Source organism: Panthera leo, chromosome D1, assembly GCF_018350215.1.
Source record: "Panthera leo isolate Ple1 chromosome D1, P.leo_Ple1_pat1.1, whole genome shotgun sequence".
Classification (NCBI taxonomy): Eukaryota; Metazoa; Chordata; class Mammalia; order Carnivora; family Felidae; genus Panthera; species Panthera leo.
This window is the reverse complement of record NC_056688.1, coordinates 59,649,062-59,664,289: the sequence shown is the minus strand read 5'-3', so window position 1 is coordinate 59,664,289 and position 15,228 is coordinate 59,649,062. Positions and strand designations below refer to the sequence as shown.

At 37.4% G+C, this 15,228-nt stretch overlaps 1 protein-coding gene across 7 annotated transcripts in view; it reads left to right on the top strand.

Moving 5' to 3' along the window:
- The window catches only part of NUP98 (nucleoporin 98 and 96 precursor), a 114,162-nt gene that overhangs the window by 41,350 nt on the left and 57,584 nt on the right, over window positions 1-15,228 (top strand). For 5 of the 7 annotated variants that reach the window (XM_042905556.1, XM_042905557.1, XM_042905559.1 and 2 more), the window contains 3 exons: window positions 435-575; window positions 6,491-6,624; window positions 9,096-9,283. In XM_042905556.1, the coding sequence (XP_042761490.1) occupies window positions 435-575; window positions 6,491-6,624; window positions 9,096-9,283 (463 nt within the window). The remainder of the gene's footprint in view (window positions 1-434; window positions 576-6,490; window positions 6,625-9,095; window positions 9,284-15,228) is intronic. The other 2 variants (XM_042905561.1, XM_042905560.1) reach the window with 1 other exon arrangement.

Sequence of the window (15,228 nt, the reverse complement as noted above, 5' to 3'; positions counted from 1 at the left end):
ACAATTGAGCTAATTACTAAACGCTTAGTTTTCTCATCTATAAAATGCAGATATGTCCTATTTCAGGCTTAGGAAGATTAAGTGAGGTACTAGCTAATATTTAATGAATATTAGTATCTACCAGTCCTCTTTTAAATGCTTAGTATGTGTTTATTCATTTTAACCTTAGGATAAATATCTAAGCTATGTATTATTATCTCATGTTATAGTTGAAGAATCCGAAGCACAGAGAAGTTAAGTGTTTTGCCTATGATGTATATAATGTACTTAGCACAGTGCCTGGCATATAGTTAGCATTGACTGTATTAGCTCTTTTGTTGAAATGAGTGGTCATTATGAAGTTTCCAAATGTATTATATTTTTAAGTAACTGACCTCTGGTATAACATTCAAAGGATCTCCTGTGGCGCTTTTTCTTTCCTCTTGTCTCCATAGCTCTTGGTGCTGGACAGGCATCTTTGTTTGGGAACAACCAACCTAAGATCGGAGGGCCTCTTGGTACAGGAGCCTTTGGGGCCCCTGGATTTAATACTACGACAGCTACTTTGGGCTTTGGAGCCCCCCAGGCCCCAGTAGGTAAGTGTCAGTCACTTTAGAAGGCTTTACTCAGTTGTATTTCTTGCTAATACTTAACTTGTTGACCTCATTTTCCACCCATTCCATCCCCCTACCAAAGCAGTATACAAACACACTTAAACAGTCATGTAGTACAGAAGGGCTTGTAACAGATCTTGGCCTTCTCCACTTCCCCACTCCCAGGCCTACTCCCCCAAAGAAACCACTTTGTTACAGTCACTTTGTTTCCTGGTGTATAGTTAAGTTCATATCTCTAAACGATGTGCTTATGTTGATATGTTTTGCTTTATTAAGTTTTAATTTAGCTTATTAATAGATGAGAAATTTAGCTCACTTATCCTCTGTGTTCTTTATTCATTTCTAACATAGCTGTATTACTAAATTCCCTAAGTTTAGTTTTGTCTACTGAAGTGTTTTTCATACTTACTCATTTGAACACCCTTACCCAGTTTTTGCCCCCTCTGCCTACCACCTTTATTATTATTATTTTCTAACTTAAAATGAACTTTTTAAGCTTAAATAGCTTTTTAAAAGAAAGCTGTTCTGTTGGAAATAAACATACCACCTGGCATACATAGGGTAACTGAGTGAATGAATGAGACAGAATGAAAGTAAGTCTCTTTACCATTAAGTTCATCTCCTGTACTATCATGACCCGTGTACCACATTTTGATAAGGTTTTTGCAAATTTAAGCTGTGTCCCTACATTGTTTTTCTTATTCTGTCACCTGTGAGACAGTATTTCTTGAGTTCTCTTGGTCAAGGAAGAGTATTAGTGCCTTTTCTCACCCTTCTTTTTCCTCTTCTTTTGCCATGTTTATATTTTCATATTGATAACATTGATAATGTATTCTGTCCTATAGTTATTACTTTTTTCTTAGATTAAAGAATAATTTAAAAGTTTTAATGTGAGCGTAGCATTTTATTACAACTATGAAAACACTGCTGCCCAGCCAAGTACACCTTTCTCATACAGCTTTTTCTTTCTCCTAGAATTTCTTTTTTACCTTTGCATTACCAGCCCTTATCACCTTCTGAACCAGTCCAAATTCTTAAGGAAGGTTTCAGAATTCTTTTTTACTCTGAATACATCATTCCTTGATCCCTCTGTTCTCCTGCAGAAGTATGAACTCTGATTATTCCCTGGGCCTTTAGCATTGCTCCTGATACCCCCTTCAAGTTTACTCAGTGAGAACTGTTCTGTCCTGAATGTAGGGTTTTCCTCTTTATTTCCTGGAATGTATTTTTAAGTAAATTACATATGAAAGATAAACTTTGATCACTTAACAATTCTGACAGTACAGAACCTTTTTTGTTCCTCACGCTTTAATATTATGGAATTCTGCTGTGAAAATAATTTATCCTCAGAACTTGGACTATATTCCTTTCATTAACCATTATTTGTTGAGAAGTCTAATGCCTTTCTGATTCTTGAGACTTGTTCCATTCCCCACAAGGACTTAGGATTGTCTCTTTGTTCGGAAATTTCACTCAATTGCTTATACCTTTTCTATCTTAATGCTTAATTTTTTTCTTTTTCTTTTTTTTAAAGAGAGAGAGCGCATGAGCTGGTTATAAGGGCAGAGAGAGAGAATCTTAAGCAGGCTCCATGCTCAGTGAGGAGCCCGATCATGACTGCCAAAATCAAGAGTCAGACGCACAATCGACTTAACCACCCAGGCGCCCCTCTACGTTAATGCTTGATTTTTAAACTGTGTTTCTATTTTTTTAGATTTTTTACTTTCTTCTAAATCATTTTATTTATTTTGAGAGAGACAAAGAGAGTGTGAGGGGCAGAGAGAGAGAGAATGCCAAGCAGGCTCTGTGCTGTCAGTGCAGAGCCCGATGGGGGGCTTGATCTCAATAACCATGAGATAATGACCTGAGCTAAGTCAAGAGTCAGACACTTAATTGACTGAGCCACCCAGGCATCCTGAATTTTTATTTTTAACTTACATGAATTCTTTCTCATTCTTCGAAACTTCTTTTTTTTAAGTATCCTGTTCTTAGATGCCGTTATTTCCTAAAACTTTGAATTTGTTAATTGGCATTAAAATTTTTTTAGGACTCTTCTGTGCCTTATCTCTTCAGGGTTATTTTTGCTTTGGTCTTATTCTTTAATGCTCCTTGATCCTTACCATTTAAGAATAAAATAATAAAAAGCTTATTGGCAACTTATGTATATGGGTAGAGCTTGTTTACCAGTAAGCTTCACTTTAAGGTGCGTAGTCCAGAAACCAGCTATTGTCCAAGGGTCCTCTGATGGTTAGAATGCCACATTCTTAGCTCTGGGATGATGCAAGTACTGAAACTAGTTGCCCTTGTTCTTTCCAAGTATTAACTTTGTTTCATCAGAGGCACACTCTCTGATGTTTGGCTTATCTGTTAAGCATCAGGGATTAGGAGGATGAAGGTATAGGTGTTTTGTACATGTACTTTACGTTGATTTATCTCTCCTGCTTTCAGTCTCACTTCATCAAACTTGGTTTCATTGAATCCCTAATCTTTCTGGGATTCTCCAGGGCAGATAAGCTCTACGTTGGGCTGTAATCCCTTATGAATGTACTCTAAACGTAGTTCGCTGTATCCTGCTTTGTCACTCCTCTGTCCACTTCTTTCCCCTAGAAATTTGTTATATTTTCTCAAATGCTCATTTGTTACTTCCCATTCTTTGTCGTTGTGGGTTATATAGATACATTTTAATTTGTTTTAAACATAGATTTTACTTAGATCTTTGGAAGGAGTGGAGGTGAATTAGAATTCCAGTTGACATCCAGGTGCCTGGTGGCTCAGTCAGTTAAGCGTCTGACCCTGTTTTGGCTCAGGCCATGATCTCACAGTTCATGGGTTTGAGACCCGCATCAGGCTTTGCACTGGCAGCAGGGAGTCTGCTTGGTATTCTCTCCTTCTCTTCCCTCTGTCCCTCCCCCATGCATGCACGTGTACTTGCTCTCTCAAAATAAATACAAACTTTAAAAAAATAGGGTGCCTGCGTGCCTCTTTTGGTTAAGCATCTGACTCTTGATTTTAGCTCAGGTTGTGATTTCACAGTTGTGAGATCCCCATGTCATGCTCTGTGCTGGGTGTGGAGCCTGCTTAAGATTCTCCTTCTCCCTCTGCCCCTACCCCACTTGTGTGTGCAGGCACTCTTCTTTCTCCCTTTAAAAAAAAAAAAATCAGCTTTATCATTAAAAGTCATATTTTCAGTTTTATTTCTTTTCCTTAGTTTTAGTTGTTTTCACTAGAAAGGGTACCATACATATTTGTAACCTGCCATTTTTACTTGGATAGTACTGTGTTTTGAATGGTTTTTGATAATCCATCTTCTAAAATCAATTAAAAGGTCCTCACACAAGCATTTAATAGTATAGTTACATACCACAAACTTAAAAGTAGCTATGTTGACTTTTAGAATCTACATCTTTGCATCACAGGACACTAACTGTAAGGTGCTTTAGAGTTTATATGAGTCTGAGTCCACTCTTAACGGTGGGAGTCCCTCAGTTACAGTTTTCCAAATCAGTCTAGTCCATTGTTTTGTTCAGGTTGTTTAGAAATCAAAACATGCCTCCATAGAATTTCCACTCAGTGGTTCTAAGCTAAGCAAACCAGTTTGTTAACAGTTTTTCTTGCAGTAACCCTGTTGTCTTTCTTCAAGGTAAAATATCATCAGTTTTTTCTATTCTCAGACTTTGATTTTATACCTTTTCCTATCCCTTTAATCATTTGGTCATGATGAGTCTTCTCAGTATGTTGTCAAATTATTGTGACCAGAATTGAATATTTATAACACAAATGGTAGCTTAACAAATGCTTACATGCTTGCGAGTTCTCTTATTTTTGGTAACATATTAGCTCTCTTGTCTGTATATGTAAATCATACAGTTAACTTAGAGAAGATTTCATATTTAAACCTACAAAAATAAAAATATCCTCACACACTTTCCTAATTATGTTTAGATTTGTTAAAGGAGTTCTTACTCTTTTGAGTAAGCCCAGGTGGGGTGAATTATTATACTTGTTAATGATGGGATGAGCTGGTGCAGGTCAACATTATTTTTAATGGATAATTGGCTGTCAAATACCAAACTTGACTAGTGAATATTAGAGTTCTTTTAAATTTTTTTTAACATTTATTTATTTATTTATTTAATTTTTTTTTTTTTTTTTAACATTTATTTATTTTGGAGACAGAGACAGAGCATGAACGGGGGAGGGTCAGAGAGAGAGAGAGAGAGAGAGAGACACAGAATCTGAAACAGGCTCCAGGCTCTGAGCTGTCAGCACAGAGCCCGACGCGGGGCTTGAACTCACGAACCGCGAGATCATGACCTGAGCCGAAGTCGGACGCTTAACCGACTGAGCCACCCAGGCGCCCCTAGAGTTCTTTTAAAAACATCCAGGTTTTCTTGAATTTCCTTGAATAGTCCACAGAATAACACTGTGCTGTTATTGTGTGGTACTGTGTACCAAAACTGCTTTTCTAAATCTTTTCCCTGCTGATGGTCTTAAATTGGATTTAGGAACTTTCCAGTACAGATGATTTATTATATGCTCTTAAAATGGACATCTCCTCTGGGTTTCACAGTCTTGAGCAAACTTGCATTCTCTACTGATATATTAGTATACAGTGTTTTAGTATTTAATTGATAAATCTGATTTTAAAAAAGCTTAATTTGACTAAGGTGGATCTACCCCTTTTTCATCAATTTAGCTTTAGCTGTCCTGGATTTGTTGTTGCTGCTGCTGCTGTGGTTTTTTCCTCTATTATGAGTACTAAAATTCTCCAAATGTTTTGTCTGTGGCACTTCTTTAATGTGGATTACCTAATATATTTTGGTGTTAGCTGTATTTTAAACATTTATAAAGGAAAAAAGTATTTTTATCTCTAAGATGACTTAAGTATGATTTGACTTTTTATCAGTATTTTTGAAAATACTAATTTTGTAAAGCAGTTTCTTCATCAATCAAGATATAGTACCGATAGTTGTGGGGTTTGTTTTGTTTTTACTGTGTATGATTATAGATTATCATTCCTTGTCTGTTCCCTCAATTCTCTGTGACTAATGACATGTTTTTACACTTAGAAAATTAGATTAATTGGAGTGATACTTTTTCTTTCAATTTACTTGAATGTAATAGGAATATTAAATGTAAATAATAAACATAAGGACACCTTAGCAACTATCTTCATTTTTTATATGCTACTTTCTTCCTCTAGTCTTAGTTATTCTGCAATTTTTACTTATTAAATCAAAGATGTTTCCTTATTTCCACAGTGAAACACATTGTCATTATTTTTAATAACTACTTAACCCACCATGTTGATGTGTCATGATTTTTACAGCTGTTAATGTTGGACATAGGTTATTCCCAAGTCTTAACTATAACAGATAATATTCATCACTTACAAACATCTCTTTATTTTGTTTCTAGTTTAATGAAGTCCTTGGGTTAAATTTCCATGATGGAAACAAGTAGGTTAAAAAGCATAAAAACAGTACTTGTTTTATGTACTGTCATACCGTTTCTTTTAGACAGAGTAAACCAATTTGTAATGTTTCTAGAAGTCAAAGACTGTAACTCTATACAGCTGTGGCACTGATAGATAATGACATAGCTATAATATATTTTTTCAGGGTTGTTTTAAATTTTATTTCATTGATTATTGACAGTGAACACTTAAGTAAAAATTTTTGTGTGTTATCTCTTATGAAATGTCTCTTCATATCTTTGACCCATTAGTTTGATTGTTGGTTTTCTTCACAGTTTGCTCCTCTGCTTCCCACCAATAATGCTGTTGAGTGAGTCTGAATGTTTTGAAGGTGTTTCCAAAACGATTGTGTTCTCTTGCTATAAATGCATTGGATCCTTGGACTGATAATCTTGCTTTTTCTTTTCTTTTTTTAAAAAAGCTTTGACAGATCCCAATGCTTCTGCTGCCCAGCAAGCTGTTCTCCAGCAGCATATCAATAGTCTAACATACTCACCTTTTGGAGATTCTCCTCTCTTCCGGAATCCCATGTCAGACCCTAAAAAGAAAGAAGAGGTAAATTTAAGGATGCTTTTATAAAGTTTATTCTCAGGTTAGGAGAAACTAGCTGTGTAGAATGTAATTTCTTACATATGTAGCCTAAGCAAAGCTAGGTGTAGTTAAGTTTTTAAGACACATTATGCTTTTTTCTGGGCAAAAGATCATGTTTGGAATTATTATTATCTGGAGGGCAGCATGGCAGTGAAATGAACACTGGAGTGGAGATGAGGGCTGAGACTTTCAATAGCTCTGAATTAAGGCATGTATTATTACTCCCATTTTATAGTTGAGCAAACATAAGCCTCAGAGAGGCTGATTTTCCTAAAATAATGCTGTTAAGTGACACATCAATATCTTTTCTCCTGGTTTCTGCAGTTAACTTTGTCTTAATCTTTTATGCTCTAGTGTCAAAGAAATAATCTTTTGCTCACTGTGGTGTGGTGTTAAAAGTAGTCTTTGGTCTGTTTGATCATTGTGTTACCATGTACAACTGATGAGACCTTGAGCATGTTATTTTGCCTCTGAATGTGTTTCCTCATCTGTAAAATGGGAATGGTAATACTGTTTAGTGTTCAGAATTAAATGAGATGATGCATACCTGACTTATAGTAAGTTGATCAGTCTATAGCTCTTCAATCATTTCTGTCATCTTATTTCTCCCTCAGCTGGCTATTGAATTAACCTTGTTTCGTTTTTTTTTTTTAATTTTTTTTTTTAAATGTTTTTATTTATTTTGGGGACAGAGAGAGACAGAGCACGAGTGGGTTAGGGGCAGAGAGAGAGGGAGACAGAATCTGAAGCAGGCTCCAGGCTCTGAGCCATCAGCACAGACCCTGACGCAGGGCTCGAACTCAGGGACTGTGAGATCATGACCTGAGCTGAAGTTGGACACTCAACCAACTGAGCCACCCAGGCGCCCCTTGAATTAACCTTGTAACTAGATATAATGAGAAGATAGGAACTTAAAGTGCTTTTTAACACGCTGTGTAAATGTAAGTTGTGCTTAGATGAACATTGTGTGTTAGTGGCGCAGCATAATTTTAGGCCTAAACATGTGCTGGTCACTGTGTTCAGTACTGAGGATACAAAATGAAAGCAAGAACTTATTCTCTGAGAACTTGCTATTTAGTGAGGAAGATCAGATCTGTTAAGGTGTTTAAATTTACTCAAGCTCAATATAGTATATACAGTCAGCTGATGAATGGATAAACAAAATGTTGTAGATCTATATGATGAATATCATTCAGTCATAAAAAGAATGAAGTACTGATACATACTATGTATGACATGGATGGACCTTGAAAACATGCTAGGTGAAATAAACCGGACACAAGAGGCCACATGATTCCATTTATATAAAATGCCTAGAATAGGCAAATTTATACAGACAGAATAGATTCATGTTTGCTCAGTTTTAAGGGCTGGAATCGGGAGGCACAGCATTTCTTTTTGGGGTGAGGGGAATGTTTTGGACTTAGATATTGGTGGTTCTTGCACAACTTATTAAATATACTAAAACCCACTGGATTGTATGCATTAAAATGGTAAATTTTATGTTAAAGAAGAGTATTTAAAGTTTGATAAGGCTTTGCAAAAGAGGTCACATTTAACTTTTTTTGAGTATGTATGTAGAAGTTGGTAGGTCTAAGTCAAGACATTCCAAGCAAAGGCACACAATTATGAAATATCACAAAAAGTATCTAGGAAGGTTCACTGTTGCAGACAGTTTCACACTGGTGCAAACAGTTTACACTGTAAAGAGAACAATAAATTGTGACAGGTTTTATATGTTAGACATTGTTGTTTCAAGTGGTTGTATAATCCCATGTATAATGTTTAGGAAAACAAATATAAAACATCCCGAAGATGCTATAGAAGCATAATAAAGGTGCCATCGAAATCAACTTGAAATGGTTTTTTTTGTTTGTTTAATTTAATGTTTATTTAGTTTTTGAAAGAGTGTGCGCGCACAAGCTGGGGAGGGGCAGAGAGAGAGCGGGAGACACAGAATCTGAAGCAGGCTACAGGCTCAGCACGGGGCTCAGACTCACAGACTGCGAGATTATGCCCTGAGCTTAGGTCAGACGCTTAACCGATTGAGCCACCCAGGCATCCCTGAAGTCTTAATTTAGTTGTGTCTCTTCCACTAACTTGTAATTTCCTCAAAAGTCAGGGGAAGTGATTTTTATTGTGAGTGCTTAGTGTTTGACTCATGGCAATTAGCAGTGTTTACTAAATGATGAATAAATGAAAGCTATTATTTTTTCAGAGTGATTTGGATTGCGTGGAAGTTGAATAGCAATTCATGGGCACATCTCAGTTTATTTTGAAGTGTGACATTTTTGGTTTAGTTGAAAAATAAACAGAGGTATCTAGTTGGGTGACTGGCAGATAGGAGATTTGAACTCTATTCTTACAGGTTTTTTAAGGCCAAAACAATGCCTTTGAATTAAACTAGAACTGTCCTTGATGGTTTTGTTTTTCAGAGATTGAAACCAACAAATCCAGCAGCCCAGAAGGCTCTCACTACACCCACTCATTATAAACTAACACCCCGTCCTGCCACCAGAGTTCGACCAAAGGCTTTACAGACAACAGGCACAGCGAAGTCCCATCTGTTTGATGGGCTGGATGATGATGAGCCATCCTTAGCCAATGGAGCATTCATGCCTAAGTGAGTTTACTTTTGTCAGCATAAATTAAGTGTGAATATTAATTTAAACTAAGTACAAAATAATATATAATTATTTACCTGAATGTAATAGAAATGTTGTGTTTAGGTTTTTGTTTTTAATTTGAAAAATAGAGAACATTACAGATAATAAAAGTGACCTGATCATTCCTAAGGGTGACCATGGTTAACATAAAAATATTTAGATTAATATGCTTCTAGTTTTACATATGCATGTTTTTTTGTTTTGAGAATTTAGTCCTTGCATAATTTTATTTTTAATCAGAAGGTACTTTTTTCTTAAAACTTAAATTGGCCAAACCAATTAAGAAGAAGCTCTCTACATATTTTTATATTTCCGTACATACAGGTATTGAACCAATAATAATTACATAGGAAAAAATACACAAAGTATGTAGAAGAGCTGTTGGTAAACATTTAAAATTAGATTTAAATTATGCAGTAGAGCAAATATGCCCTAGAGTGCTAACATGAACATGGAAATAAAATGAAAAATACATAGCAAATTGTTACCAGTAGTTAACATTTGGAAATGTAATTTCAGAGCATTTCATTTCTGCATTATTTTTCTAGATACATAGTTGGACAAACAGATGCATACTCTGGCTTTTTTTTTTTTTTTTTTTTTATTTTATTTATTTAAGTAATATCTACACCCCACATGGGACTTAACTCATGACCCCGAGTTCAAGAGTCGCATGTTTCTCTGACAGAGCCAGCCAGGTGCTTCTACACAGGTTTTGTTTTGTTTTTTGTTTTTGTTTTTTAAGTTTATTTATTTAGAGAGAGACAGAGGAGGGGCAGAGAGAGAGAATCCCAAGCAGGCTCTACGCTGCCAGTGCAGAGCCTCACATAGGGCTTGATCCCACGAACTGCGAGATCTCAAGTCAGCTGTTTAACTGGCTGAGCCACCCAGGTGCCCCTACAGATGCTTTTTTTTTTTTTTTTTTTTTTAATTTTTTTTTTTTAACGTTTATTTATTTTTGAGACAGAGAGAGACAGAGCACGAATGGGGGAGGGTCAGAGAGAGAGGGAGACACAGAATCTGAAACAGGCTCCAGGCTCTGAGCAGTCAGCACAGAGCCCGACTCGGGGCTTGAACTCACATACCGCGAGATCGTGACCTGAGCCGAAGTCGGACGCTTAACCGACTGAGCCACCCAGGGGCCCCTACAGATGCTTTTTTAACAGCAAGTACTTTAATCAGAAGAGTGTGGTTTTGGCCTTTTTTTTTTTTTTAAGCTGTGGAGAAAAAGTGGAAATTCATCACGTGCAGCTCTTTATGAATGTTACTAAGTTAAAAAAAATTACTCTTTCCTTAAAAATATGGTGGGCTACTGCTTCAGAAAAGATGGAAAGTCCATTTTCATACAGTTCTTAGCATATCATTGGATTATTTTGAAGGCAGGGACTGTGTATGATTCATGTTTATGTGTCAGCATTTAGCAATTTGTTTGGCATGGAAAAGATTAGGGTGGGAAGGTACACATTTTGCTGGTAATACCACCCATATCCCCTTCTTGGCTCCCACTTCTATGTTACTGCTCTCAACTGTCTTAATGTATTAGAAATATTTTACACGATTCATCTCTCCTTCCTTTGTTTTTTTTTTTTTTTGTTTTTTTTTTTGTTTTTTTGAGAGAGAGAGAGGGCACAAGTGAGTGAGGGGCAGAGAGAGACAGAGAGAGAGGCGAGGCTGGTGCTCCCCCCATGTGGGGCTCGTGCTCACAAACCATGAGATCATGACCTGAGCTGAAGTCAGGTGCCTAACTGACTGAGCCACCCAGGGACCCTCCTTCCTTGATTCTTTAATTGACTTTTAATTGACTTCCGGAACCCCACACTTGCCTAGTTTTCTTCCTACTATACTGGTTGCCCTCTGTCTCCTTGGCTGGTTCCTCCTCTACTCAACCTCTTAAAATTGGAATGCCCCTGAGCTCAGTTCTTGATCACATTTTCTTTACTGTCTCAGAGTGATTTAATTTAGTTTCATAGCTTTGTATGTCATTTATAGTCTGATGATTCCCAAACTTCTATCTCCACTCCCGACCTCTCTCCCAAACTCCGGATTTTTATATCCAGCCCTACTCAACATCTCCACTTGGATGTCTAAAAGATATTTATTTCAAAATTAACGTTTTCAACACTGAACTCCTCATCTTCCACCTCAAACCTGTTACATCCAAACTTCTATCAGATAATTGCATTTCTGTCCTAGCTGCTCAGGCCAGAGACTTTGGAATCCTTTACTTCTTTCATATGTCCCACATCTAAACCATCAGCAAATCTTCTTTGTTGTACCTACAAAGATTACCCAGCATCTGACCAATTATTAACCACTCTACTACCACTCTACTACCCTGATCCAAGCCATCATCATCTCTTCACTGAATTATTACAATATTCTCCTGATCTTTCAGCTTTTACCCTTACCCTCCTGCATTCTATTCTGAATGTAGCTAGAGAGCTATTTGAAGTGTTAAGTCATATCATGTCACTCTTCTCTTCAAAACTGTGTGGTGATTGATTTTTTACTCAGAGTAAAAGCCAAATTCTGTGCAATGCTGTGTAAGGTACTGTTAAGATCTGACCTTCCATTACCTGTATGAATGCGACTACTACTACTCTCCATTGTCTACTCCACTCTAATTTTACTGCCTCCTTGCCACTGTTAGGACAGAAAAGCCATGTGTTGCCTTTCAATCTTTGCCCTGCTTGTTCTTTTTGCACTGAAACACTTCTTCCGATAAATCCTTATAGTTAACCCTCAGTGTTTAGTCACATGTCCCCTCAATGAAGATTACTTTGACCAGTCTATTGAAAATCGCACTCATCTTTTCTCTTGTCAGCATTCCCCCCACATTCTTCTCATCCGTCTTTTTCTTTCTTTCTCATACCTTCTAATATGTAATTTATTTTTAGTTTTCTTTCTGTTCTCTCGCTCTAGAACATGAGTTCTATATAGGTAGGTACCCTTGTTTTGTTCTGTCATTTAAAGTGCCTGAAATAGTTCTTGTTACTTAGTAAGTAATCAATGAATGTTGAACATCTGAATGCATCTTAGGCATAAAGGGAGCTAAATAATAGCATAGAATCCCACAACTTCACTCTTATGCCAGTTATGGGGAAGGGTCTTAGAGGTGGAAATATTCTAAGCCAAGGAATAAGGGGATGGAGATCATAAAGGTCTTTCTAGTTTATGCTGTCAGCTTTCCATGATTGAGTTGTTAGAATCTAGAATGTAGTATTAACTGTATTTAACTATCTAAAGGAAATGGCAGATGCTACTGTTCACTTCCTAAACCAAACCTTGGGCTACCACTTTATAACTCTGTAAACAGTTGCCATATAATACCACAGATGGTAAAAGATTAATGAAGGACTTTATAAGTATGGCCGCCACTAGAACAGCACTCTGCTCTGAAAGATGAATTTGATAGATTAACGGTGTGAGAACCTTTTCAGTGCCACATCTTTTTCCTTTTGCCTTTTCATTCTAGTCAGAGGAATTTACTATAGAGCAAGCCAGTAATTATATTTATTCTGAGTGACAAAAATTTGAAAATACTCTTTAAAAAAAAATTTTTTTTTGAGGTTAGAGTGGGAGAGAGCCAAAGCATAAGAGACTGTTAAAAACTGAGAACAAACTGAGGGTTGATGGGGGGTGGGAGGGAGGGCAGGGTGGGAGGGAGGGCAGGGTGGGTGATGGGTATTGAGGAGGGAACCTTTTGGGATGAGCACTGGGTGTTGTATGGAAACCAATTTGACAGTAAATTTCATATATTAAAAAAAATAAATAAATAAATAAAAATTTTTTTTTAATGTTTATTTTTCAGAGAGAGAGAGAGAGAGCGCACACGTGCGTGAGCTGGGGAGGGGCAGAGAGAGAGGGAGACACAGAATCCAAAGCAGGCTCCAGGCTCTGAGCTGTCAGCACAGAGTCTGATGCAGGGCTCAAACCTAGTAACCGCGAGATCATGACCTGAGACGAAGTCAGACACTTAACTGACTGAGCCACCCAGGCGCTCTGAAAATATTCTTTAATTCACGTGTACGTTCCTTCATTCAACAAACATATATCAAGTAACTACTAAATGCCAAGTGTGATGGGCACTGGGAATGCAACTAAGAACAAAATTCATTCCTCTGTCACCCAATTCATAATCTGTGAGGGGAGAGAGATGTTGACAGTAATCACAAGTGAGACAAATGACAGAAAGAAGCAGAGATTGCCACTGTAGGAGAGACTAATAGCATGATGAAAGAAAGCTGCTCTGAAGATGTGTTATTTAAATTGAGGATGGAGGGGCACCTGGCTGACTTGGTGGAGCATAGAACTCTTGATCTCCAGGTTGTGAGTTCGAGCCCCATGTTGGGCATAGAGAGTACGTTAAAAATAAATAAACTGAAGAGGGTTAGGGAGGACTGTCAGAGGGAATATTTTGCTGTGTTTCTGGTTTAAATATGCCTATGTTTGTTTTTTTTTTCAAGTAACAGTTTTGCTTAATTTTTTTTAAGGTTTATTTATTATTTTGAGAGAGAAAGAGAGAGCGCAAGTGGGGGATGGGCAAAGAGAGAGGGAGACACAGAATCTGAAGCAGGCTCCAGGCTCCAAGCTGTCAGCACAGAGCCCAACGTGGGACTCAAACCCACTAACTGTGAGATCATGACCTGAACCGAAGTTGGACGCTTAACCGATTGAGACACCCAGGCACCCCTAGATAAGAGTTTTATTTTCCAGTATTATTTTGAATATTTGTTTTAAACATAACTTACTTGAATTAATGGTATTCTATCCTGTATTTGCCAAATCAGGGTTTTTTTCCCCCCTCCATTTACATAAAATACTAGAAGATGCAAGTCGTCGTTATGGCGATGGTAGGAAGGAGAGATTACAAGGAGTACAAGGAAACTTTTGGGTATGGTGACTGTGTTTTTCTGGATTATGATAATGGTTTCTCTGGTGTACACAGATGTCAAAACTTATCAAATTGTACAATTTAGTATGTGGAGTTTACTGTACGTTAGCTATGAACTAATAAATGTGGCAAGGTTTGTGGGATACAAGTTCAATGTATGAAAGTCAATTTTGGGGTGCCTGGGTGGCTCAGTCAGTTAAGCAGCTGACTTTGGCTCAAGTCATGATCTCACCATTAGTGAGTTTGAGCTCCACATATGGCTCTCTGCTGCCAGCATGGAGCCCGGTTCAGACCCTCTGTCCTCCTCTCTGTGCCCCTCCCCAGCTTGTGCATGTGTGCACTCTCTCTCAAAAAAAGAAAAAAAAGAAAGGAATGCTTGGGTGGCTCCGTTGGTTGAGCGTCTAATTTCAGCTCAGCTTGTGAACTCAAGGTTCATGGGTTCAAGCCCCTGCATTGGGCTCTGTGCTGACAACTCAGAGCCTGGAACCTGCTTCTGATTCTGTGTCTCCCTCTGTCTCTGCCCATGCCCCATTTGTGCCTCTCTTTCTCTCTCTCTCTCTCTCTCTCTCTCTCTCCCTCCCTCCCTCCCTCCCTCTCTCTCAAAAATGAATAAATGTTAAAAAAAATTTTTTTAATTAAAAACATAAATCTTTTAAAAAAATCAATTTTATTACTACATACCTTTCTAGCTATATTCCTATAAGCCAGTTGAGAGCAGTGACTTAACTGTGGCAGAATATACATGAATCTGTCATTTGTTTTTACTTATGAAGTATTTCATTGTTGAAATAAACTTAGTCTTTGAAGTCACATAGTTTTGCTTTCCCAAATTAGTTTTGCTATACTCTGTTCTTTGTACCTAACTTCATATTTCTGGTCTCAGTCCTCTTCACTTTTGCCTGGCACTGTTTTTATGTTTTATGTTTGGTTCCTTATCTTCTAGTTGAAAGTATGTTCTTCATGTGAAATATTTAATCAGTCTCCCCACCCTGGTTGCTGTGTTTCAGT